General features: G+C 35.1%; 1 protein-coding gene across 4 annotated transcripts in view; it reads left to right on the top strand.

The window, feature by feature from the left end:
- PMS1 (PMS1 homolog 1, mismatch repair system component) overlaps positions 1-27620 on the top strand; it is a 99973-nt gene extending 72353 nt beyond the window's left edge. For all 4 annotated transcript variants that reach the window (XM_066233364.1, XM_066233365.1, XM_066233362.1 and 1 more), the window contains 7 exons: positions 2119-2241; positions 2770-2913; positions 3089-3975; positions 14732-15217; positions 18898-19028; positions 23346-23506; positions 27257-27620. In XM_066233364.1, coding sequence (XP_066089461.1) covers positions 2119-2241; positions 2770-2913; positions 3089-3975; positions 14732-15217; positions 18898-19028; positions 23346-23506; positions 27257-27421 — 2097 coding nt within the window. In that variant the 3' untranslated portion in view covers positions 27422-27620. The remainder of the gene's footprint in view (positions 1-2118; positions 2242-2769; positions 2914-3088; positions 3976-14731; positions 15218-18897; positions 19029-23345; positions 23507-27256) is intronic.
- The last annotated feature ends 235 nt before the right edge of the window (positions 27621-27855 follow it).

The following is a 27855-nucleotide window of genomic DNA, read 5'->3' as shown; positions in this document are numbered from 1 at the left end:
TAGTGAGATTGAGAAAAATTTTGAAACTCGTTGAAGATAGTAAGCATTTAGGGGTGAAAGAAATAAAGGCTTTCATTTCATCTGTATCTTAGCATCACTGGTATATGTGTATAGATGTGAATGAAATTACTCAGGAGAGTAGAGAATAAGAAAAAAGGGCTTGATAAAGGAATGCAGGCAGATCATCATCATCACTTATGGGGGTAAGGAAAGGAGGAGAAACAAGCAAACCAGACTAAAGAAGTGTCATAGAGGTAGCAGAAAAATGAAGACGACTGAAAGAGGATTGTTTCCCAAAGGAGAGTTGTTATTGGTATCACGATCTGCAGGGAGTCAAAGAGGACTGAGAGTACATTGGAGTTCATAATTGAGACAGATTGAAGCCAGATTATAAGTGGTTGGAGATGAAGAGGAGAGAAAGACCCATAGTTGAAAAACAAAAGGGGGAGAAATTTTTGTTTATATTGTCTTTGTTTTATTTTGCTTTTTAGGTTGAGGAATACTTGGGTTCAAAATCTTATAAAGTCTATCAAATTTTTTTATTTTATTGCACTGATTTGGACTCTTTAATACACTTTTTCTATGAACGACTAATTTTCTCTTTTTAATAGCATTTTATAAGACTTTGCTATTTGATTTTACTTTTTTATATACCTTAAATATAGTTTGTTCTTCAGGTTATCCTAAGCTATTTTTAAAAGCTCAGTATTTTGGAATTAGTAATAATTATTCAGTGGCCAACAAGATGGTAAGAAAGGAAAACATGAGCAGTATCACCAGTTTTTTTTTATTTTATTCATTAAAGTTACCTATTTGGGGCAGAATTAAAAATTTTTTTTTTCATCTACAAGCCCAGTAAGTCTTTCAGACACTAAATAGGCTCTCCCTGATGCTCAGCAGGTGCTTTAAGAAGAGTCTCATGTTACCTGGTTAATTATACAACCATTTATAAGTGCTGTGAAGTTTTACAGTTAATTAAGTAGTATCATTTTGTAATGGATTATCCAGCTTTATTAATTTACTTTTTAAGATTGACATAATTTGGCACTATGACAATAATGCACTTAGCGTTCTAAAATTGGTAATGCATCGTCTTAAACATTTATTTTCAAGGGCAGTGATAGCCATAGACATAGGTGGCAGCCTGCAGGCTATGTTGTTAAAGAGCTTCGTGGTTTCTGCTTAATTACAAACGCCACCCTCACTGATTTTTCTCACTTTTCTAAACCTAAGCTGAACCTTGACTATTAATTTTTTAACAAGTTAATAATATCAGGTTCCACTTGCTTCAGAAATGAGATACAGGCCTGTATTTTAAATTAGTTGACCAAGATCACATAGTTAGTAGTGGAACTGGGATTTCAGTCATATTAATCTAGGTCCATGTTGTATTCATAATGATTATATTATCTTTAAAAGTAAAAGTAGGATTATTTTCTTTTCCTCCTATTGCCTCAGTGTCTCTCTTTTGTATTATTTTTCTAGGATCTTTTTTCATTTTCTTCCTCATCTTTATAAATTTATAAAGTAGAGAAAGAATGCATAAAAATAATTGGTTTGTAGAAAAGTTATCTAAACAAAAAATAAGGTAAAGTATAACAATGCAATCAATGTCAAAGAGCAAGAGATTTTTTCACTCAGGAATGAAAACCCAGTTAGATTGACTTCATAACATACTCAGAATAGATACAGAAACAACCACTTCTTCACAGGAAAAGGTGGCTAAAAGAAAAGGACAAATAGAGGAAAGGCACAATTGAGGAAAGACAATATTTAAAGATAGAATTTAAAATTGAGTAGAGAGCAGTATTTATATCTTGTGGCAGTAGATATCTATATACCCATTCATGAAGCTTTTATCAATGTCAGTTTTTTTCTTAAAATACAAATGCAGAGAGAGAGAGTTAGAGGCAGAGAGCACCAATTTAACATGCTTTAATATTTTATTTAAGGTTAATGCTCAAGACATGGTTATTAGGAAGTATATGGCTCCTGAGACTGTAAGATGAAAATCTATTTATTTTTTGATTATTTTTAATGTATTGTATAGAGCCAGACCTGTGGAACCACATTTATTGTTGATTTTGCATATTAATTCTGTTATTATGACAATTATAGATTTATCTAAGTGGATTTCTTCCAAAGCATGATGCAGACCACAATTTAACAAGTCTTTCAACCCCAGAAAGGAGTTTCATTTTTATAAACAATCGACCAGTACACCAAAAAGACATATTAAAGGTAATGTATTTAAGAAAAAAGTATTGCTTGGATCAGAGATAAAAACATTTGTCAACCTGTTACAAGGATTACTTCTAAGACTTTGTTCTAAAATCAGGAAAAGAAGAATAAGAGTATTATAACATGTATTAAACATTGTTCTAGGAACCCTACATATGGTATCTAATTGACTCTTCACAACTATATGATATATTATTTTCCTTATTTATTGGTGAAAAAACAAATATTACTGACTTTCTTGAACACATAGCCAGGAAGTAATAGAGTTTGCATTTGAACTCTGGACTTTGACAGTATAATCTTTAACTATGAAGCCAGTTGCATTGTATATTTGTACTTCTTGATGATGCTTTTACTTCAGTCATATAGGTTCAAGACCTCTGAATGTTACTTTTTAGATAGTGCTTTACCTAATAAGTAGTTATATCCACTCAGTTGAATATACTCCTTTTGGTGGTATTTTAAAGATGGCAGTATGTATTTATGTGTGTGGGGGATTTTTTTGTCTTTTATTCATTACATTTCTAGTTAATCCGGCATTATTACAGTCTGAAGTGCCTAAAGGAATCTACCCGTTTGTATCCCATTTTCTTTCTGAAAATTGATGTTCCTGCAGCTAATGTGGATGTGAATTTAACACTGGATAAAAGTCAAGTATTATTACAGAATAAGGTAACCTTTTTCTGATAATGTTTTAAATTTATTCGATATACAAATTTACTGTCTATACCGTTTTTATGTGACAAAGGATATTTGCTTGTTTATACGTTTTTAAATACTATTTTAAATCTTGTCTATTTATTCTTTTTAATAATTTCTGCTAACATTTGTTAATTTGTATTTTTAGGAATCTGTTTTAATTGCTCTTGAAAATCTGATGACGACTTGTTACGGATCACTACCTAGTACAAATTCTTATGAAAATAATAAAACTAATGTTTCCTCAGCTGACATAGTTCTTAGTAAAACAGCAGAAACAGATGTGCTTTTTAATAAGATGGAATCATCTGGAAGTAATTATGCAAATGTTGATACTTTAAGCATTTCTTTCCAAAATGATGTGCATAATGATGAATCTGGAGAAAACACTAATTTTTTAAATCAGCAAATGCACATTGGTGACCATTACGATGATCATTTTATTAGTGAAAATTCTAATATTGATAAGAACACTAAAAATACATTTCAGGAGACGTCTATGAATAATTTATCATGTGAGGACACCCAGAAGAAATATAGTGACACTAGTTTTGTACATTCTGTTAAGCACACCCAATCAGAAAATGGGAATAAAGGCCATATAGATGGGAATGGGAAAAGTGAGGAAGAAGCAGTTGCTGAGACATCTTTGGAAATTTGTGCAGATGACTGGAGCAAGGGAAAGGCATTCACAAATGCAATGGGAGAAAACATTGAACCTGTGAAAATTTTAGTGCCTCAAGAAAGTTCAGCTTGTAAAGTAAGTAAGAATAATAATCCAAGCCCTGAACAAAAGAATCTCACTGAAAGTTCCTGTAACAAAAAATCCAATGTGGTAGATAATAAATCTGGACAGCTTACAGCTTATGATTTAATTAGCAATCGCGTAATCAAGAAACCCATGTCGGCAAGAGCCCTTTTTGTTCAAGATCATCGTGTTCAATTTCTCACAGAAAAGTCTAAGACCCGTTTGGAGGATGCAACAATACAAATCGAAGAGCTGTGGAAGACATTGAGTGAAGAGGAAAAACTGAAGTAAGTTTGCAGAACTTGCATGTGACCTGAATGTTCAGATATTTCCACTTGGTTAAAAAGTTTTTTTTAATTTTATTTATGGAAAAGCAGAATGGAAAATACCTTTTGGCTTGGATAGACTACCTTTTTTGGCATCCCTTTTTTGTTTTTTAGTTTTTTCAGTATTGTTTAAAAATTATAACATTGTTACAGATTCAATTTAGTGGTGTTAATGCTGTCCCTGTTTAGTATAACTCAAGGCTTCCTTCTAAAGCCTTTTATTTATTTATTGGCAACTTTTAATTATTGTGGTTTTTTGGTAGGTAAATAAGCAGTTTGAGCTATCTTTGGTAAAAGTAACTACATATTGCCATCTGATGGTCTGAATAAATATTCCCAGATAATACGATGGGGACTTAGGGCACTTACTATAAACACAAAATATGTTTCAGTGACCTAGCCCACCAGAAAATGAAAGTGTAGTAGTATACTTCCCATAATACAGTATTCTCTAACCTATCTCTAGTCTCTGTCAGACATCTGGGGGAAAGATTTTAACATAACCTATTATCTAGAGTTTATCATTTGGTGATAAAATTTATGGATACTTGACCAGTTTTTTTTTTCAGTAGCTTATCCAGTCTTATACTATCAATTTAAAATAATGAAGACCACTATTAATACCAATAAACAAAACCTCGAAAAATTAACTTCTGTTTTCACCTTTTTTTTTTTTATGGAGATGGTTGTCATGTTTTGTTTTGTTTTCTAACATCTACAAAAGTAAACAAAACAGCACAGTAAGCCTATCACCCAGTTTTATTAACCCTCATCTCATGGTCAGTCCTGATTCATCCATACTTCCACTAATGTTACTTCGCCTTCTTTACCACTATTAATCTGAAGGCAATCCTAGGACAATACCTATATCATAAATATTCTAGCATGTATCTGTAAAAAAATTCTTATTTTAAATATAGTGATAATGTGATTGTCATAACTTTTTTAAAATGGGAATTCCTTAAAAGCATCAAATATTCAATGTTTAGCTTTCTAATTATTTCATAAATGTCAGATTTTTTTAAGTTTGTTTGAATCAGGATGCAAATAAGGCTCACACATTGTGATTGTCTGTAGTTTTACCTAAATGATACAACTGTGCAGTTTAAATATGAGTGCATTTTTTTTTTTTGTATTTTTCTGAAGTTGGAAATGGGGAGGCAGTCAGACTCCCACATGCGCCCAACCGGGATCCACCCAGCATGCCCACCAGGGGGTGATGTTCTGCCCATCTGGGGCGTTGCTCTGTTGCGACCAGAGCCATTCTAGCGCCTGAGGCATAGGCCACAGAGCCATCCTCAGCACCTGGGCCATCTTTGCTCCAATGGAGCCTTGGCTGCGGGAGGGGAAGAGAGAGACAGAGAGGAAGGAGAGGGGGAGGGTGGAGAAGCAGATGGGTGCTTCTCCTGTGTGCCCTGGCCGGGAATCGAACCCAGGACTCCCACACGCCAGGCCGACGCTCTACCACTGAGCCAACCGGCCAGGGCCATGAGTGCATTTTTAGTACAGCACACCCACAAAAAAAAAAGTTGAATAGCATTGGCCAGGGAGGTGATGAATTAATAGCTGTCTGAGAATGAAGAAATAAAAGCATAGATAACTTCTAGGTCTCATGGAAATAGAGACAGTGTAACAGCTGTAGGTAGCCAGTCCCTTGTAGCCTCACAATAGCAGGTATTGTAGTTTTGAGGAATGTCAGCATTGTTTCTCCTAGTAGGCTCCAAGGTGTTAAGACTACAAGGATTGCCTGATCAGGCGGTGGCGCAGTGGATAGAGCGTTGGACTGGGATGCCGAGAACCCAGGTTCGAGACCCCGAACTCACCAGTTTGAGCGTGGGCTCATCTGGTTTGAGCAAAAAAAAAAAAGCTCACCAGCTTGGACCCAGGGTCACTGGCTCAAGCAAGGGATTACTCGGTTTGCTGAAGGCCTGCGGTCAAGGCACATATGAGAGAGCAATCAATGAAGAACTGAGGCAGCGGTTCTCAACCTGTGGGTCGCGACCCCTGGGGTCGAACGACCAAAACACAGGGTCGCCTAAAGCAATGCAGAACGAAAAACTAATGATTGATGCTTCTCATCTCTCCATTCCTGTCTGTCTGTCCCTGTCGGTCCCTCTCTCTGATTCTCTCTCTGTCTCTGTAAAAAAAAAAAAAAGTACAAGGATTATGGTTAGTAGATCTCATCTAAAAGTTTGTCATCGAGCAGTATTCTGGAATCCGAAATTTTCTCTCTTACCACCATAGGCAGGCAAATGTTTTTGACAGGTTTATCAAAAGCTGACCTCTGAAGTTATACTTGCATTCAAACCGATCCCTCTCTTTGCTAGCTTTTTGTAAAAATGTGTGGACAGTATCTCCTGGATAGTTATGAGATTTAAATAACATATTGTTATAATATAAGATAAATGCCTGGCACATAACGAATGACTTTCCATGATGTTAATCAGATTTTTAATCTGTGAAAAATAAATTTCTCTGTTGTAACTGACATTTTTCATTTGCTTAGTCAATATTAAATTTAATCTGTAGGAAATAAATAGAAACCTATGAACAACTATAGCTATCTTGAGATCAGAGAGTTACTCAGTATCACAAAATATTGTATTAGAACCTTCTAGGACCAGATAGATGTCTTGGGACCATAATCAACAGTGTCCAAAACCATAATTAATGAGATGATGGGGGGAAAATAGCAAATCAGTAATACTAACACACTCTTCTCTTCTAGTCTTTATTTTAGAATTCTTTCCATGATTCTAATTTCTACAAGGAGTGCTAAGGTTTATGAGAATAACTTCTCTTCCACAGATAAAGTCTTTTATTAATCCTTCTTTTTTTCTTGTTCTTTCTTCCTGTTTATTTCCTTTCTTTTCTCCCTTTTTTCCTCCTTTCTTAGCTCTTTTCTTCCCTCCCATTCTTCCCTCCTCTCTCCCTTTTTTCCCTCTTTCCTTCCTTAAATTAGGGAATATATATTGAGAACATTATGTGTGTTTCAGCTGTTCACTTCAGTTATAGTCATAAACTTTTTTCTACTTATTAATGGTGCAGTTTAGGGAGGAAGATAAAAAATAGTAATCCCGGAATGTGATTAGTTTAAAATAAAAATGTATAGGGAATTATGAAAACACTTAGCAGTTAGGATTAATATCATCTATGGACAGGAAATGTTTCTGTGAATAGAAATTAAACCAAATGGTGTAGGGAATTTTCTAGGTAGAAAGAACAGCATGTAAGAAGGCCCAGAAACCAGAAGGAAAGTGGTATTATTTGGGAACTAAAAGATGCCCACTATGATAGGAATTGAATAAAGGGGAGTGTGGTCAAGAAAGATGTGGGGAACGCCGGCCAGATCCTGGAAGGGTTCTGTAAGCCGTTAACAAAGAGTTTGAAAAAGTCAAAGGTACCAGCTGTTTTTACTTGACCATTCACTTAATATTCCTTTGGACATAACTTTTTATATTTCCCAAGAAACTAATGAAATTGACTTCTTGAGTAAATCAAAAGATTAGTACCATATGTGGAAATTTGCACATTATAATTAATTATAAATGGTGACCTTCATCTTGAACTCATTTTCCACTGTACAGGAAATCTTGAATTTGTATATCCAGGAGCTAAGAATATTTAATTGTAGTACTATTAAAAGTAAATTAATCATGTGTTTTATATCACTAATCCAGAAGTTCAGATTCTAAGTAGATTGAGAGAAAATAATGAAATGTAAAAACTTATGAGTGTGACATGGTGGGTAAGTAAAAGAGACATTTTTCATCTAGTTTACAGAGAAACTAGTCTTTTATATATTCTCATCCAGCTAACATTTTTTTTATTTGAGAAACATGTACTAAGTACAAGCTATACAACATGCTATATGGTCTTTTGTCTTTTCATTTTATTTTTACCATTTGATTAGAGTTCTGCCAATAATATCATTTTTATTTCCTAACACATTTATTCAAATTTCTTCTTCAAAATGTTTTATGTATATTACCTACAGTAGAATTCGGTCAGTTTCTTAAAACGAGATAACATTCTCTAGTCTCAAATTTAGAACTGAATTTTTTTAAAAAATTTTAGCAAGATTGCTTAAATAATTAACCATTAGTCAAACTGTGTTCCTTTTTCATTAGGTTTTTCTTAATAGAAAATAATGGTACCAAACATTAACATTTACTTATGTGCCAAATACTATTCTAAGTGTTTGACACATTTTAATATATTTTATTACTTACATCAAAACTATGAAGTAGCAGTAGATTATCAATAATGAGACATGGGAAAATTAAATAATTTGCCATGGTAAAGAGGTATTAAGTGGCAAAGCTAAACTGGGCAGTCTGTCATGAGGGTCTGTGCTCTTAGCCAGTACACTTTGCTGAACACAATAACAGTAGTTTTCAGTGTGGATATGCATTGATATCATCCATGGAACTCTTTAAAAACAGTACATACTTCCTAGGCCTGGAGAATTAGAAATTGAGAGTGAGATCGAGGCATCTCAATTTTTCATGATAAGGTGTACCATTTTTTCTTTTATACCATATTTTTGTATAACTTCTCTGTTTAGATAAATACTTAGCATTATGTAAGTATTGGGTTGATATAACAATTATGCTAGAACCTCATATAATTTTAAAACGTTCATTGTTTTGTACCTTTGAAATTAAATTAGATGGTTTGAATTTGTTCAGTTTATTTGAATAATTTTTTTATTGATGACTAAAGTGAGAAGTAGCAACTAAAAATTAAATGTCTAGCTATGAAACTATTATAAATTTAATCCTGGTTTTTATTTTGTATGTTATAGTGACTTTAATTTTACTATTATCTAATTAGTAAATAGAGTATTAATGTATGTAATTTTTCTCTGGCGGTATTCAGGGAATTGTTTATTCCATGTTGATGTGATAGAAAAAGTATATTCAGATCTAAAATGGATTTATTTATTAATTAATTTATTTATTTATTTGTTTATTATACAGGGCAGAGATAGAGTCAGAGAGAGGGACAGATAGGGACAGACAGATAGGAATGAAGGGAAATGAGAAGCATCAATCATCAGTTTTTCATTTTGACACCTTAGTTGTTCATTAATTGCTTTCTCATATGTGCCTTGACCGTGGGCCCTCAGCAGACCAAGTAACCCCTTGCTTGAGCCAGCGACCTTGGATCCAAGCTGGTGAGCTTTTTTGCAAGCCAGATGAGCCCGCGCTCAAGCTGGCAACCTCAGGGTCTCGAACCTGGGTCCTCCGTATCCCAGTCTGACACTCTATCCACTGCGCCACTGCCTGGTCAGGCGATTTGCTTATTTTGTTTTATACTTTTCTTTTTTTATGTGCTTTGACCGCGGGCCTTCAGCAGACCGAGTAACCCCTTGCTTGAGCCAGCGACGTTGGGCTCAAGCTGGTGAGCTTTTGCTCAAATCAGATGAGCCCTAGCTCAAGCTGGTGACCTTGGGGTCTTGAACCTGGGTCTTCTGCATCCCAGTCCGACGCTCTATCCACTGCGCCACCGCCTGGTCAGGCTGTTTATTTTTTTAATGCTTGTGCCTTCAGGGATTTCTTGAATGGTTTTTAAAATTGAGTAAAACTTAACTGCTGTGAAATACTTAGATCTTAACCATATGTATAGTTCAATGCATTTTCATATATGTACACCTAAATATAGAACATTTCCATCACCCCAAAAGTTCCTTTATGCCACTTACCAGCCAGCCAACCTCCAGACGCAGCCACTATTTTGATTCCCATCACACTAACTTGCTTTGCCAGTACTTGAACTTCACATGTATAAAATTAAATGTACATTTATACCTAGCATTTTCCCCTCAACACAGTATCTTAATGATTTTCAACATATTTGTTGAATGTATCTCTATAGTTTATTTTTTTAATAGATTTGTTATATTCAGTTATATAAATATAGTCGTGCACTGCCTAATGACGGGGATATGTGGTCAGAAGTGTGTTATTAGGTGATTTTGTTGCTGTGCAAACCTCATAGTGTGTACCATCACAAACTTTGTTGGGTATGGTGTAGCCTATTGTTCTTAGGCTACAAACCTATACAGCATGTCACTACACTGAATACCATAAGCAGTTGTGACATAATGGTAAGTATCTGTGTATCTAAACATAGAGAGTTATAGTAAAAATAAGGTATAAAAGAAAAAATGGTGCACTTATATAGGGCACTTATCATGAATGGAGCTCTGGGTCAGTGATGGTGAGTGGATGTGAAAGTCTAGGACATTACTGTACAGTACTGTAAATTTTTATAAACACTACATTTAGACTACACTATAAAGAGGAGATTAAGTCAAGCTTTAAGAAATTGATTCAAGAGACATGGTAAACACAAGGTGTATGAGGCTACTGCCAGCATAACATTTCATACTATCAGTAAGAAAAGTGTACTCTAAAATAATAATTAAAAGTTTACTAAACATGTGAATCAGTAGCACAGTCATTTATTATCATTATCAAGTAGTATGTACTGTACATAATTATATGTGTTGTCCTTTTATATGACTGCCAGCACAGTAGGTTTGTTTGCATCAGTATCACCACAAGCATGTGAGTAGTACATTGCCCTATGACATTACAACAACTACTGTGCTATGAGGCAACAGGGATTTTTCAGCTTCATTATAACTTAATGGGACCCCTGTCATAATATGCTATCCCTTGTAACCAAAACATCCTTATGTGGCACCTAACTGTACCACAATTTGTTTATTCAGTTTTCAGTTGTTAGACCTCTCGGTTCCAATTTGGGGCTGTTATGAATAAAGCTATGTTTAGTTTCCAAATATCTTGAGTTTTTGTCTAAATACCTTTTGTTATTGGTTTCAAATTAATTTTGTCATGGATAAGGAAAATACTGTTTTAGACTTCAATTTTTAAAAATGTATTAAGAATTAAGGTCCTGGCTGTTGGCTCAGTGGATAGGGTGTCAGCCCAGTATATAGATGTCACAGGTTCATTTACCAGTCAGGGCACACAGGAGACGTGACCATCTGATTCTACCCCCTACCTTCTCCCCTCTTTACTCCCTCTCTCCCTCTTCCCCTTCCACAGCCAGTGGCTTGATTGGTTCAAGCATGGCCCTGGGCGCTGAGGATGGCTCCATTGGAACTCATCAGCCTCAGGCACTAAAAATAGCTCCATACTTGAGCATTGGCCCAAGATGGAGTTGCTAGGTAGATCCCGGTGGGTGCATGCGGAAATGGGCCTCAGTATCTGCCCTCATCTCACCTAAAAAAAAAAAAAAGAATTAAGCTCCACATGCAGTCTTATCTTGATGAATGTTCCAGGTGTACCTGAAAAAGGATGAATTCTGCAGTTGCTAGATGTAATGTTCCAAAATGTCAGTTAAGTCAAGGTAGCTGATAGTATTGCTAAAAATCTTCTATAGATACGCCAATTTTTATTCTTTGGTCTAGTCTGTCAGTTACTGAGGGAGGAGTATTAAAATCTCCAGCTATAATCTGGATTTATTTCTACCTTTAAATCTGTAAGTTTTGCTTCATGTAATTTGAAGCTCTGTTAATAGGTGCATACACATTTGTGATTGCATGTTAAGGTCCCCTTTGTCATTGTAAAATGTTCCTGTTTATATGTGGTACTTGTTTGAAGTTTATTTTACATCACTGTAATTACTCTGACTTTTATGCTTACCATGTGCATGGTGTACACTCATCCCTCACCATATCAAGGTTCACTTTAGCAGTCTCACTGTATCACGGATTTTTAAATTGTATATATTTAATTTTCTACCACAGATTTTTTACTATATTGCAGGATTTTGCAGCATATATGTATTTTTATATATCTTTTAATTATTTTTGCAGTAAAATAAGCATTTTCTAGCCTAAAAATTTGAAAACAATATAAAAATATTAATTAAAATATGTTAAAGAAATATGAAATTGAAATAAAGCCTTAAATATATATATAAATAATGAAATAAATATAAGGTCACTACTTTGCAATTTTTGCCTATCTGCGGGGGGTTCTGGAACCTAACCCCCACAATAGATGAGGGACCACTGTATCTTTTCTACTCTTTTACTTTCAAACTGTGTCTTTATATTTAAAGTGTAATTCTTGTATACACATAGCTGGATTTTGCTTTTTAAATTTAGTCTGACACTCTGCCTTGTTACTGGAATGTTTAGGCCATGTAACATAATGACTGACATGGTTGAGTTTAGGTCTACGTTTTTTTATTTTTTGTTTTTTATCCAGTTGAGAGGAGGGGAGATAGACAGAATCCCGCATGTGCCCTGGCCAAGATCCATCCGGCAACCCCCATCTGGGGCTGATGCTTTGCCCATCTGGAGCCATGCTCACAACTGAGCTATATTTAGCACCTGAGGTGGAGGCTCCATAGAGCCATCCTCAGCACCTGGTGCCAATGAGCTTGTACAATCAAGCCATGGCTGCAGGACAGGATGAGAGAGAGGGGGGATTGAGAGGAATGTAAAAGCAGGTGGTCGCTTCCCCTCTGTGCCCTGACCGGGAATCAAACCCGGGACATCCACATGCAGGGCCAATGCATATCTACCACTGAGCCAACCAGCCCAAGCCAGGTATACCATTTTCATACTTTGTTCCTCTCATCTGTTTTATTCCCCTGTTCTTCCTTTTTGGGGGTAGCAGCCTTTGTCAGGTCAAAATAACATAATTTTATATTTAATTTTAATTTCTCTTTTGGCTTAGCATTGATTTTTGCTTTGGAGAATACTTTAAACAACCTTAATTTATCATAATCTACTTAGAGTTAGTAGGGTATCATTTCACATAAATACAGAGTAGGGCAAAAGTAGCTTTACAGTTGTGTGAGAAAAAGTTTAATCTTGTATTACAACTTATTATTTTATTTGCCATACAAACAACTGTAAACCTATCTTTGCCTCATCATGTATAAAAATTTTACAAATGTAAGTCCATTTACCACCCTTGTACTTTCTGCAGTTGGTGTCATGTATTTTATATCGACATACAACATAAACCTCACTTTAAAATACTGCTTTTTAAATTTAAAGTTATCTTCAAAAAATAAGAGAATGTTTACTATTTCTGGTGTTCATTATTTCTGAGTGTCCATTTGGTGTCATACCTTAATAGTGCAGTGATAGTGAAAAAATATTCTTAGCTTTCTTTTACCTAAAAATGTCTTATTTTCATTTTTGTGATGGTGTTTTTTGTGATGTCTTTTTTTCTGTTACTGCTTTCCGGATATTATCTTTGGTTTTCAGCAGTAAAATGTCTTTTTTTTTTTCCCCCCCTTTGGCAGTTTTCAGGACTTTACCTTTGACTTTCAGCAGTTGGATTCTAATACACACACACACACACAACACACACAGCTGTGGATTTCTTTGCCTATATCCTGCTTGGGGTTTACTGACCTCGAATTTGTAAAATGTTGTATGTCTCTAAATTGTTAAGGATCAGATGTTCCCCCCTACACTTTTGTTTATCTGGAACTCCCGGGTTGTTGGTTGTGCCATAGATCACCAAAGTGGTTTTTTAATCTTCGATCATTTTTCTTTCTGTTGTTCAGATTAGATAACTTCTATTGGTCTGTATCTTACTGACCCTTTTTTTTTTTTGCCATCTCTGATCTGCTCCTGTGCCTACCTAGTGAATTTTTATTTCAGATAGTATGTTTCTTAGTTCTAGAATTTTTGTTTCTATTTGGTCCTTTATTATAATATCCCTTCTCTGTTGGGATTTTTTCTTCTGTTTTCTCATTATGATTGTCTTTTCCTTTAAGTCCTTAAATATTTATAAAAATCTATTTTTATTTTTTTGCAAATTCCAACATCTGAGTCATCTTGAGATTAGTTCCTACTGACCACCTTTTTCTCTTGACCATGACTCATTTTCCTATTTTATTGCTTGGGTGATCTTTTGATTGTATAATGGACATAGACTGATATGTTGTAAAAACTCTGGATTGAGCTTTCTTTTGAAAAGTACTGGTTTTTGTTCTGCCAGATATTTAAATTATTGACAGATTGCCTTGAGCTAGTGGAGGCTTTGTTTTACTTTGTTAGGGAGACTAAATTTTGCCTTTAGTCCTAGGGCAACTTCCATAGTTAAAGGACAGTAATTTTGTTTCTTACTCTTAAGATGTAGTCCTCCTTCAGTTTTAATTGAAAGCCCAAAGAGTTTTACACGGCCATCTAATTCGGTGGAATTCAAATTCGAAACATTTTTCACTGTAATGAGTAGCCGCTGAAATCTGTTTAGCTCATTTAGCCTTTTAGATATTGTTTTCCTCTAGGTTCCCATACATAGGATTTTCTCCATCAATTTTCAGTTGTTTTGGAAGCAAGGAGCTAACTCTGTTCTGACTCAAGCTAGTAAGAGTGCAGCTTTCCGATTAAGTTCTTGCCCTCCTCCCTCTTAATGCTGGAGACTGTTCTCTGGGTAAAGGTTATATAAATGGGGTTCTATTTATTCAAGTTTGGAACCCATTCCAGTTTCTGCCTGCTTTTATTTGCTCTTCAGTGCCTATTCTAAACAGCTGATATCTATATTTTGTTCATATATAGGAGGGGTATAGATGTTTGGGAGGTAAAGTACAATATAAGCTCCTTCATCATTGCAGACCTGGAACATCAGCTGTACTTTTTTGTAAAACTTACTTCAGATGGTTAATATATTTCTGATTGTGACCTCATTAGTTCTGTTTTATCTCTTAATAGATATGAAGAAAGGGCTACTAAAGACTTGGAACGATACAACAGGCAGGTCAAGAGAGCCACTGAACAGGAGTCACAAATATCATTACAAGATGGTAGAAAAAAGATAAAACCCACCAGCTCATGGAATTTGGCCCAGAAGCACAAGTTGAAAACATCATTATCAAATCAGCCAAAACTTGATGAGCTTTTTCAGTCCCAGATTGAAAAAAAAAAGCACCAAAACATTAAAATAGTTGAAATTCCCTTTTCTATGGAAAACTTTAAAAAACTTTTTGAAAACCACAAGAAACTTGAACTAGAAGAAAAGGATGAACTTTGCTTGATCCACAACCTCAGGTTTCCTGACGCATGGCTAATTACATCCAAAACAGAGGTGATGTTATTAAACCCTTATAGAGTTGAAGAAGCCCTGCTATTTAAAAGACTTCTTGAGAATCATAAACTTCCTGCAGAACCACTGGAAAAGCCAATTATATTAACAGAGAGGTATGGTAATATAATATTTTTTATACAAAAAAAAATAATATTAGAGCCTGACCAGGCGGTGGCTCAGTGGATAGAGTGTTGGACTGGGATGCCAAAGACCCAGGTTTGAGACCCTGAGGTCACCAGCTTGAGCGCAGGCTCATCTGGTTTGAGCAAATCTCACCAGCTTGGACCCAAGGTCGCTGGCTTGAGCAAGGGATTACTCGGTCTGCTGAAGGCCCACAGTCAAGGCACATATGAGAAAACAATCAATGAACAACTAAGGTGTCGCACCAAAAAAACTAAAATTGATGCCTCTCATCTCTCTCCATTCCTGTCTGTCTGTCTCTATCTGTCCCTCTGTCTGACTCTGTCTCTGTTAAAAAAAAATTAATATTAGAAATTGAAGATAAAAAGTTGAAAGTATTTCCTAGTAGGGAAAAGTGATATTTATTTTTAAAAATGTTCTAAAAAGTTCATTTTTAATCTTCAGTGGATTTAATTGGTTTTAAAGAAATAATTTTAAAATATTCTCTGTAGCTCTGCAATTAATAAATATCAAGCTCAATTTTCTTTTTGTACATTAATGATTTCCCTAGTGAAGTTAGATTGCCATGACTCTTCTTTGTAGTACAGCCTTTAACATTTCAAAAATATACCAAAATAAAATTATACAATGAATACCTTTATCAACAATTTTCAAGATATAGCCACATTTACTCTGTCTGCCCATGTATGTGTATATGCATATTTTCTTTTCTTTGCTTAAGTATTTTAGAACAATTCCTACCCATATATCTTTCAGTATATAGCTCTCAAAAATGGCTATTTTCTTACCTAACAAAAATGCCTTTGTTATAACTTATGCAGTAATAATTCCTTGGAATTGTTCCTCTTTGTCTCAAAATGTTTTTCTTATGATTTAAAAATTTTTAATTTTTATCTAAACAAAGTACAACCAACACACTTTGATATACACAAATCTGTTAATATCACACCATTAACTTTTTATTGATACTGACACTTATTCATTGAAACTCTGGATTTGTCCCTTTGCTTCCCTGTGGTGGGGGTCAGCTTGTTCTTCCCTTTCCTGTATTTAAATGGAAGTAACTAACGTTCAGGAGGATTGAATAGATTTAGATTCTACTTTCTAGTAAGACTGCTTAATAGTTGGTGCCATGTGTTTCATGTTTCATCACTTCAAAAGGCACTTACAACTGGGTTCAGCTGCCGACAGCCTGATCTCCCACCTTAAAGTTCTGTATTCACCTTTTCATCTAATGGTTTCATTCATTGATTTTTGCATGAGCTAATTTTATTATAGATTGTAGAATGGGGAGTTCCTTTTCACATTCTCCATGAGCCAGTTATTTTCTGTATAAAATGAATGCCTAATAACATTGATATTTCCATTTATGATACTTAGTATTTCCTTTTAGTCCAAAGTGGGTAGAAGAGAATCATATCAAAGGAATAAAAACCTAAAATTAAAAAGATAATTAGAATTTGTTATTTAAGACACATCACTAGATAAGTCTGTTTCAGACTTCTAAGAATAAATAAATAATTATATATTAAAACCTTTGTGTTGCCTGACTGGTGCTGGTGCAGTGGATAGAGCGTCGACCTGGGATGCTGAGGTCCCAGGTTTGAAACCCTGAAGTCACCGGCTTGAGCACGGGCTCATCAGGCTTGAGTGCAAGCTCACCAACTTGAAAATGGGGTCGCCAGCTTGAGCATGGGATCAGACATGATAATTAGAATTTGTTATTTAAGACACATCACTAGATAAGTCTGTTTCAGACTTCTAAGAATAAATAAATAATTATATATTAAAACCTTTGTGTTGCCTGACTGTTCGCTGGCTTGAGCAAGAAGTCACTTGGCTCAGCTGGAGCCCCCAGTCAAGGCACATATGAGACGCAGTCAGTGAACAACTAAAGTGATGCATCTATGAGTTGATGCTTCTCATCTCTCTCTCTCAAGAAAATAAAAATTAAAGATACTGTCACCGTAAGGAAAAAAATGGGACTGACAGAAAAACATTTGTTAAAGCTTTCTTTTATAATTAAGGCAACAGTAATCACAATAAAATCCAGTATCTTTCATGGTGTAGATTGGCTAAGACACTGTCAAAGGATGAATCAGAAAAAGAATATATGCAGCCTTGGATTGTATTAAAACAGTTCAAATATCCGATAGTTTTCTCATTGTTCCCTTAAAATGATCTACAGTCTTATCTGGAATTTTCTGAAATGTGACGTCCCTATCACAGTTAATAACGTAAGTGTTGCAGAACTGAGCTATGGACAGGGTAATTATGGTTTGGGCTCAGTCTTCTCATTAGAGTTCTAATGAGGATTGTGTTGCTCATCTCTGAAAGAAGTAATTTAGATACCTACCTGTAAAATACACAGAGCTCAATAATAATAATAATAGCTAATGTTTATTGAGCACTTACTTATGATAGGAACTTTACTAAGTTCTTTGTTTTCATGATCCTTCACACTATATGAGAGAGATACTATCATTATTTTATATATGAGGAAACTGAAACAGAACTAACTGTTAAGTAACCTACTAGGCTCACCTAGCTAATAAATATTATAGTTGGATCCAAGAGAGTGCAATCTAGACAGTAACTGTAGAACCTGCACCTTTTTTTTTTTTTTTTTTTACCTGCACCATTTGTTGCTATCATCATCATCACCACCACTGGCACTCAGATTGATTTTCTGAATGTTGGTTAGACCAGAGAGAGTACATATGATATGTATCCAAGACTTTCCTTTCTGTGACATCTGCTCTCACACCCTTTCAGAGATGATAAGCAAAAGCATTATCTATTCATTTACTTGTTTCAAGGGTACAGGATTTTAATGAGGAAATAGCAGCTTATAATATTGTACAGGAGCATAGAACAGTACCCTGTACACCTAAGACAGTATTACCTGATTGGCACATAAGTATTCATTGACTGAATGGAAAAATGGTAACCACTCACATGTCAACCTCAACAGACACTTGATTGTAATAACAAGTTTGAGAACTATGATCAAGCCTAAGACCCACATGAAAGGCTAATTTGTGCTATAGATAATCTTTGGCAACCTCAAAATTTTGTTAAAAGCCTATACCACTCAGAAGCATTTCATATGCCTCCTTTGGCAAACATGCCTTGCCTGTAGTAGACGGAAGGAAGCTCTCACAAGCTCCAAATTGCTAAATTTACAAGTTTTGGGGGGGAGAAAGATACATGCTTACCTTTTTATTATTGAAGAAACTTAGACTAACAATTGAAAATTATATAGGATGGACCACTTGAGTAACTTGACAGTGTGGTATTGTGTCTGTTTAAAAGTATAATGGTATTATTTACAAGGAAAGTTTTATTTGTATTATATAGAAAGCATATATTTTTATTTTACATTTCATTTGTAATATTCTAGAAGATAGAAACTGTCCTATATCGATTCTTCCTCCTTCTATACATTATATGTAGTAGGTCTTCTATAAAATATTAAAAGAAATTTTAAAAATTAAAGTTTCCTACAGGGCTACTTATATCTTTGTAATTTGGTTACTACTAACACTTTTTTAAAGGCCCTTGGGTTAACTTTTTTCCATAAATTTTTTTTATTTTAATAAGTTAAAGGGCTATCATTTAATAAGTTAATGGGCTATTATTTCTTTTTCAGTCTATTGGATGGATCTCATTATTTAGAGGTTTTATATAAAATGACAGCAGATGACCAAAGATACAGTGGATCAACTTACCTGTCTGATCCTCGTCTTATAGCAAATGGTTTCAAGATAAAATTGATACCAGGTACGATGATGTGGTTTAGTATTTCCTGACTTGGAAAAATAAATTTTGTTCCAGAGACACATTTGGGTTTCATAATTTAGAGAGATCATGGTATATTTTTGTCTCATCAAAAGTATTGTGTAAAAAATCATATTTTAAACATGTCTGTCTGAATTAAGTTTGGCATCTCTTTCAGTCTGTTGCCTTGCATTTGCATTTTCATAACTAATCAAGTAGTTTTATTGTAATTTTTGCCACCTTTGTTACATATTTAAACTGCCTGCTTTAACTATATTATCAAATACTACTTTAGATGATGAGATAGAAGTAAAATTGCAGCTTACTAGAGTGACCTAACAAAAATGGACATCTTTTTTAAAAATCATGTGATTACATTGCCAATTAAATGTGTAACAGTACTCTTACTGTTTGGAGAGTGGATGATTTGATTCCATGATAACACTATTTGTTTGGTATGGAAATTCACTAGGTGGGGAGAAAAAAGAATCCTACTGGCTAGGAGACCTCAGTTTTCCTGGCTGGCCTATTTCTGTTCTTTCATAGTTTCCATACTTAACTGCCTTCTGCCCATTTTTCCTTGGTTGCTATCAAGGGGCAAAAAGGAACCACAAAGGTGATACTACTATTCACCCTTTTACCCACTCCTAAACTTGTCATGAACAAAGTGTAGGTAAACAAAGTTTAACCAAAACATGTTGAAGATTTTTAAAGGAATTTACTGAAACCTCAAAAGGAAATAAGTAAAAACTATGTACAAAACCATGAAATTGGGTATATACTGAAAATACTTTGGTGTTCTAAACTTTAACTAGTTTTATTTTTTCAGTTTTAAGGATACCTACCCTAAATTTCTAACCTCTTGCCTAAATCTTGAATTTAGATTTGGAGTCAAATATCTAAATCCCAACTCTGCCTTTTAAAAACTGTGTTTATGAGAAAGTGGGTTAGCCTAAATATTTCCCTATCAATAAAAACTAGTAATTATTGAACAATTATGTGTAGGGCACTATTCTTAATAGTAAATGCATTAATTCATTAATCTTTCTCATAGCACTATGAAGTAGGCTCTGTTGCTTTCCCCATCTTATAGGTGGAAAAATCGAGGTACCGAGAAGTTAAGTTTGCTTAAGGGTACAAAGTTAATACAGTGTGTCTGTAAAGTCATGGTACACTTTTGACCGGTCACAGGAAAGCAACAAAAGACGATAGAAATGTGAAATCTGCACCAAATAAACCCTCCCAGTTTCTGTAGGATGATGTGGCAGCATGTGCACATGTGCACATGTGCAGATGATGACGTAACACAGTGTATACAGCGGAGCAGCCCACGGCCATGCCAATTGAGATGTGGACGGTACAGAGGAAAGTTCAGTGTGTTCTGTGGCTTACTAAATTCAAATCTGTGACCAAAGTGCAACGTGAATATCGGCGTGTTTATAATGAAGCGCCACCACATAGGAATAACATTACTCGGTGGGACAAGCAGTTGAAGGAAACCGGCAGTTTGGTGGAGAAACCCCATTCTGGTAGGCCATCAGTCAGTGATGAGTCTGTAGAGGCTATATGGGATAGCTACCTAAGGAGCCCTAAAAAATCTGTGCGTGAGCCCACATCGAACTGCACTGAATAGGTATGAAACTGGGAGAGTTTTCCTTTTATTTGGTGCGCTTTCACACTTCTGTCATCTTTTGTTGCTTTCCTGTGACCGGTCAAAAGTGCACCATGACTTTACGGAAATACTGTAGAAAAGAATTTGTACCCATGCAATCTGCTTTTAGAGTCTAGCTCTTAATGAATTTGTTATATTGCTTCCCTGTTGAGATATTTACTTCATAAAGTACTAAACACTAAACGACGTACTTATGTCAGTCAGTTAGCATAGTAGCTATAACAGGTGTTCAAATACTCTTTTCTTCTGCCCTCCAGCCCTCCTTTCTGACCTGAACGGACTCATAGTCATTGCTTTTAGTCTTAGAAATCATTCTTTCTCGCGGCCCCTGGCCTCTTTTAAATTTATTTGCAGTGTGGAACAAGGTGTGTGTGTGTGCATGTTGTATAGCAAGATATTTTTTTTCTTAATTTTTCTAATTAACTCTATGGTGATGGTGGCTGGTGCCATTTTTTCTTAAAAGTTGTCGTCACAGCAATTTTTTTAAAAGTTAGGATAACTACCCTGTTTATTTCAAGAGAATGTTTATTTTTGAGCTACCCAGTAAATTTCTGTTTGACAGATGACTTCAGCTCTTAGGTTATAGATAGTCTTTTTTTAAGTCTTCTTAAATACTAGTATTTTGCATGGCACCAAAGATGTAGAAATAAGATAATTATCTACAAACCAACTTGATTTGTTTGGAATTAATTTAGATTATCATTAGCATTATTTCTCTTGTTAATAATAGGTCAAGTTAAAGATGTTTATGTTTTCTTAATTTTTTGCCTTTTATCTTCATTAATTTTTATGCTATGTTTCCTAAATCCCATTTCGGAGGGTTTTGTCGTATTGGACTTAACTTTGCCAGTTTTCACAAAACATCTATGGATACACATAAAGGCATATGAAAGAAAGGAAGGATACATCTGGCTTTGAAGGAAAATATTCTGAGTGTGACACTAAGAACTTTGCTTATTGATGGGCATAGATTTTTGTTCTGCATCATTAAGAATTCCATATTTTAGGAAGTAAAAATTGTCAAACCACTTATTAATTTGAAATGTTTTCCCTGAAAATTGGGAAGCATTTCACAAAAGTTTATGGGCACTTCTTGAAAGCGTATTCTTACATGGCTCCAAATATTTCTAAGTTTTTCATATCTGAATTTTGCAGCACAGGATTTAAAATATTGTTCAATTTTTTCATCTGTTGCCAGACACTTTTTACCCATGTCCACAACTAATTCTGTGAAATGTGTACAATTTCCCAAGGCAAATGTAATCAGTATTAGACTTTTCAATCAAATCACATTACAAAAGGTATAGAACTAGTGACAAGTCTCTTGACTGATATTTTTGTAAATTTGTGTATATGTAAAATGATGTTAGAATATCGTGCCATCTCCTCTTCGCCTATCTAAAACCTATTCCAAGTCCCATTTAAGTTCTTCTATTTGCTTAAACTCGTACTTTATCTCCATTCATTGAACTCTGTATTTTATCACTTAATGGTTGATTATATGTCTTCTTATACTATTCTTCAATTGTTTCCCAGGAAGAACATTAGGATGCTTCCTCTGTTTAGTGTGCCACTATTGTATCTGCTACCCACGTCTAGGAACTAGTCTGTAAAAGAACAGATTAGGGATAAGATCTTTGACATATAAGGATCTGAAATGCTTCAAGCTACAAAGCTATATCACTCCTTTTTTTATTATTATTCATTCATTTATAGCTACCACTTTCCAACATTAGACTGTCTCATTTTCTTTACTTCAAGGTAACATTGTATGGACTTCAGTATCAAGAACATTGTTACACAGATATAGCCAAAAAAAGGTCTGCTGTTTTCCAAAATATCAATAAAGGTGGAAGAGAAAGTGACTATTTAAGTATTTTTATAATAATTTATAAAATAATCCACAAAAGCCTGACCAGGTGGTGGTGCAGTAGATAGAATGTCGACCTGGAATGCTGAGGACCCAGCATTGAAACCCTGAGGTATCCATCCGGCTTGAGTGTAGGGTCGCCAGCTTGAGCATGGATCATAGACATGTCCCCATGATCACTGGCTTGAGCCCAAGGTCTCTGGCTTGAGCACAAGGGGTCATTGGCTCACCTGTAGCACCCCCCCCCCATCAAGGCATGTTTGAGAAGTAATCAGTGAACAGCTGAAGTGCTGCAACTACGAGTTAATGTTTCTCATCTCCCTTTATTTCTCTCTGTCTCTGTCTTACTTAAAAAAAGTTTAAAAAAATAATCCACATCATTAAGTTAGATATTAAACCAGTAGAATAGAACTTGAACAGCAACATTTGTTAAAACACTTAGAGCAGTTTTATTTTAATAAATATCATGGGACTCTCATTTTCTCTCCAAAGAAAGAATTCGTCTAAACAAATGTAGGAAACAGAACAGCGGTTATTCAGATTAAATGATATAAACCTCATGTGATATCTATGATCATTTACAACTTAATGTAAGTATGAAATCCTGTGGGAAATTATTTGTTCTCTAACTAAGGAACAGAACTTTGTTCTAACTAGATTATATTCTACTGAAGGTTTACTAAATACTAAGTGGTTTTGTTTTTAATATATAATTTTTGGAATATAATTTAAGTATAACTAAATTAACAACATACATGCTTTTATTTTTTTCTTTTAGGAGTTTCCGTTGTTGAAAACTACTTGGAAATAGAAGGAATGGCTAATTGTCTTCCATTTTATGGAGTGATGGATTTAAAAGAAATTCTTAATGCTATAGTCAACAAAAATGCAAAAGAAGTTTATGAATGTAGACCTCGCAAAGTGATAAGTTTTTTAGAGGTATGCATTATTTGATTACATGTGATGGTTTAGATTTTAAAGTACCTAACTGTTCCTTAACCCTTTGAGTAGTATGAACGTTCATATACGTCCTCACTCAAAGGGTTAACAAAAAACTCACTACTCAAAGGGTTAATAAAATAAGTGGTTTCAAAATAGTAAAATTTCTGTAAAGTTTATTTTCAAGGAGGAAATACTATTAAAAGAAAACTCCTTTAAAAGTTTCACATCATAGACTGGTTGCCTGTTGTGAATCCTTAGTTTAACATTATTTCTTGTACATATTGAGGAAGAACCTTATGTGTGAGACATTTTGTAATGAAGTTCTTTTGTTTTGTTCTTGCTTATTAGAAGGGATTCAGGCCCTGGCCAGTTGGCTCAGTGGTAGAGCATCAGACCAGCGTATGGAAGTCCCAGGTTCAGTTCCTGGTCAGGACACATAGGAGAAGCCAGCCATCTGCTTCTCTTCCTCTCCCCCTTTTCTCTCTCTCTCTCTCTCTCTCTCTCTCTCTCTCTCTCTCTTTCTCTCTCTCTCTCTCTCTCTCTTTCTCTCTCTCTCTTTCTCTCTTTCTCTCTCTCTCTCTCTCTCTCTCTCTCTTCCTCTCCAGTAGCCATGGCTCAAATGGTCCCAGCAAGTTGGCCCCAGGTGCTGAGGATGGCTCCATGGCCTCACCTCAGGTGCTGAAAAAGCTCAGTTGCTGAGCAATGGAGCAGCAGCCCCAAATGGGCAGAGCATCACTCTGTAGGGGGCTTGCCAGGTGGATCCGGTTGGGATACATGTGGGAGTCTGTTTCTCTGCTTCCCTGCCTCTCACTTAAAAAAAAAGAAAGGATTCAGAATTGTTCCACCTTTATACCAGATAATTATTTTAAAAGAACTATAATGTGATTTTAAGGCGTGATCTTTTCAGGAGCAAAAGAACAGAGGGAAAATGAAAGATGTAGATTATTAAATAAATGGAAATATAATTTTCTAGCAATATCTACCACAAATGAGAAATGTAGCAATGGATGAAATAAATTTAAAAGTAAGAGTATAAAGGAAGATTATAAACTTTTAAATGCCCAAATATTACATAGTGGTGGGAAAACAATAGTGATTATCTCCATATTTGAGTCTTTATCTTTCAGGGTTGACTGGTATTGTTTTAAAAATGAACCTGATCTTTAATAAAGTTTGTTTTCTCCCATTTAAAAAAAATGAGCTGTTTTTGATTTAGACTATAATCCTAGTCTGCCCATTGCATTCTGATGGTCAGACTTACTGAACAAGGAAGTCCACTTTTACTGAAGACTGTGTTCAGTAGCATTCTGTGAATCGGTCAAGAGCTTTGTCTTGTGGAGCTTCTCAGCCTATTTGGGGCAATTCAGCGATGCTAGGTTCTAGGGATGGAAAAGGGATCTTTTTTTGTGAGTTAGTTAGTTTAAACTTAAATAAAGGTTGAAGCTATTATGGCTGGTGACTTGTATATTGAAGAACCATTTGGGAAGAAACGATTTCAAAAACAACAGGAAAAGTGGTTGGGCTTAGGTATAAATATTTTTGCTAATGTTATACCTCATTATATTAAGGTAATAGTGAATGTGATTATTAAAGAAGGAAGTCTAAGAAAAAAAGAACTTCTGTAAGAAACACAACCACAGGAGTACATTTACAATCAAGTTCAATTAGATGAAACAGATAAAGATAGAAGAATAAAAGAGCCAAGAATGGGGTGGATATAAAAAATCAAGAGAAAATTTAAATTTAAGTAAGTAGTATCACATTCTTCATAGATAATAGTTGTAGAGATCATTAGTTAAATGGCAGTGATAACCTTGAAGAGAGCCGTAATGGAGAATTATTAGGGATGAAAGACATTTATCAATAATCAGTGTGGTAGTGGTGAAAAAGTTACATGGTGGTGAAAGGAAGAAAAGAGGCATTAGCATGTTTGTATTGGTTAGAGAGGAGATGTTCTAAAAGAGACAGGAAGGAAGATGGGATATGTATAAGTTCTAGAAAGGAGAAACCGTTCCCTGAAGCAAGAGCAGAAGAGGGGAAGGAAAGTGAAGGTAAAAATATTTTGAGGTAGTGAGGGCATTTGGGGGAGGGGGCAAAGGGGGTATCAAGGGGAACACGGGGGTGGGGGGAGAGGAAGATATATTCGATGGGACACTTGAATCTTTGTAAACACAATAAATTAAAATATATATATTTTGAGGTAAACTTGAGAGAAGCCATGTATGATTCGTGTGGTAAAGGTCTAGGAGAGTTACCTGCCAAGAGTGAAGGGGCTTGGGAGACATTGGAGATTTGGGTATAGTAGAAACGATTTGAAAATAAGAGCTGTTGGCACTCTTAAGAGAAGGTTGTTTAGAGAAGATTAAGATTGTCCGGTGGCATTGAGGACTCATAAGAACTAACACTGGCATTGGAATCTAGCCCGGAGTTTTGTCATTCTCCAACATTGCTTGGTAAAATTTCACCAAAGGTTGGGAGTAGCAGTATTGCTGATGAAAGAACAGAAGGGTATGTGAGCAATTTGAACACATCATTTATAAGAAACTATATATTTTAGGTGTGAAAAGTGAATTACATTCTATTATTCATCTGTCTTTAGATTTTAGTAGGGGTCTAAAAAGAATGCAGGAAGCTAGAGACAGTATCTTTTATTTCTTACTCATTATTCATACCTTACATAGGAAAAGACAACAGAAAGGTGCTGGTGGACCAGAAGAATAAGGAGGGATTGTAAAGATTAAAGGTCAAAGTGAAGGAAAAAATAGGTTTAGTTAGAATAACTAACTAAATAACCATAGAGTACTATGGTTGGGAATATAATAGGAGAGGGTGTGTGATTAGAATAATGTTAGGATTCAAGATCTTTGAAGTGCAACAATTTTTTTTATATCTTAAAAGAAACTAGTTTTACTAATCCTATCTTACCCCCAAACTCTCAGTCTTCCCTATCTCAGAAAACAGCATTACCATACCAAAAATATAGACATGATCCATGCATCTGCATCCCACAGAACTACTTCATTAGCAAGTATGAACTTGACCTCCAACTCACGTCAGGAGTCTTTATACCTCCCTCCCTCTCCACAACTCTCTCCCTAGTCAAAAACGCTCACTAGGACTACAGTGATTGCCTCAAACCATGCTTCATACAGCAGACAGATGAGAATTGTAAAAACAAAAGCTCTTGTTTAAAAATCATCTGGTTACTTCCTTGTGTGTTCAGATTAAAACCCAAATTGCTCACCTCGTCTTAAAGGGTGGTGTGCTCCATGCCTCACTCCTTTTGTTGTTCCTTTCTTTCCCTTAGTAACTACTGTATTTACACTGAGCCTTTGAGTCTTTCTGTTCTCTCTTCCTAAATGCTTTTCTTTACCAGTGACCTTTGCATCCTGGTTCCTTGTTTAAACTGAAGTTTGTCACCTCAAGGAAGCTTTTCCCAACCACATGTTTATTTTCTATCATGTTGCCCAATTTAATTTTATACATATTATTCACTGAAATTTTGTCTTCTGTTTTCTATTTGAACTAGAATGTAAATTCACAAGAGCCAAGGACCTTGTTTGTCTTATTCTTGGCTTTGTTCCTAGAACCTACAACAGTGACTAGCACATAATTGGCGCTTAATAAATATTTGTTGAGTGAATGAATGATAAAAAGAATATTATCAATTTTCTGTCTTCTTGCCAGGAATAACAAAGTTCTGCTTCAGGGTATATTATACTAAAATGTATAGCTTTCTCTTCATAGGGAGAAGCAGTGCGTCTGTCTAGACAGTTACCCATGCACTTATCAAAGGAGGACATCCAAGACATCATCTACAGAATGAAGCACCAAGTTGGAAACGAAATTAAATGGTGTGTTCATGGTCGCCCATTTTTTCATCATTTAACCCATCTTCCAGAAGCTACATGATTAAACATGTTTATAAAAATTAGAAATTTTGAAGCTGATTTGGTTATAGAATAATATGAATCAGTTTTAAGCTATCTTTGCACTGTGTGAAGTGGTTATTTATAATTGAGATTCACTAGCTTTTTTGTATATTGAGAAAAAAATGTTAAAACTGTGGAAAACTTAAATAAAATAATATAGACTATTTTATTTTCCAGAACCAGCCTTTATAATAATAATTTGTTGTAAACACCAAAATGGAAAGTGCCTAGTACTCTTGGCAACTTGGGTGGTTGGTTTACTAGGTACTGTGGACTGGTGTCCCTAAAACTCATATGTTGAAACCCTAACCCTCAGTGTGATGGTGTTTGAATGGGGCCTTTGGAAGGTAATTAAGTTTCAATAAAGTCTTCATGGTGGTATTAGTGCCCTTATAAGAACAACCCACAGAGAGT

The sequence above is a fragment of the Saccopteryx bilineata genome, chromosome 5 (assembly GCF_036850765.1).
Source record: "Saccopteryx bilineata isolate mSacBil1 chromosome 5, mSacBil1_pri_phased_curated, whole genome shotgun sequence".
In the NCBI taxonomy this organism is placed as follows: domain Eukaryota; kingdom Metazoa; phylum Chordata; class Mammalia; order Chiroptera; family Emballonuridae; genus Saccopteryx; species Saccopteryx bilineata.
The sequence above is the reverse complement of the archived record's forward strand: the minus strand, read 5'-3'. Positions and strand labels throughout refer to the sequence as shown.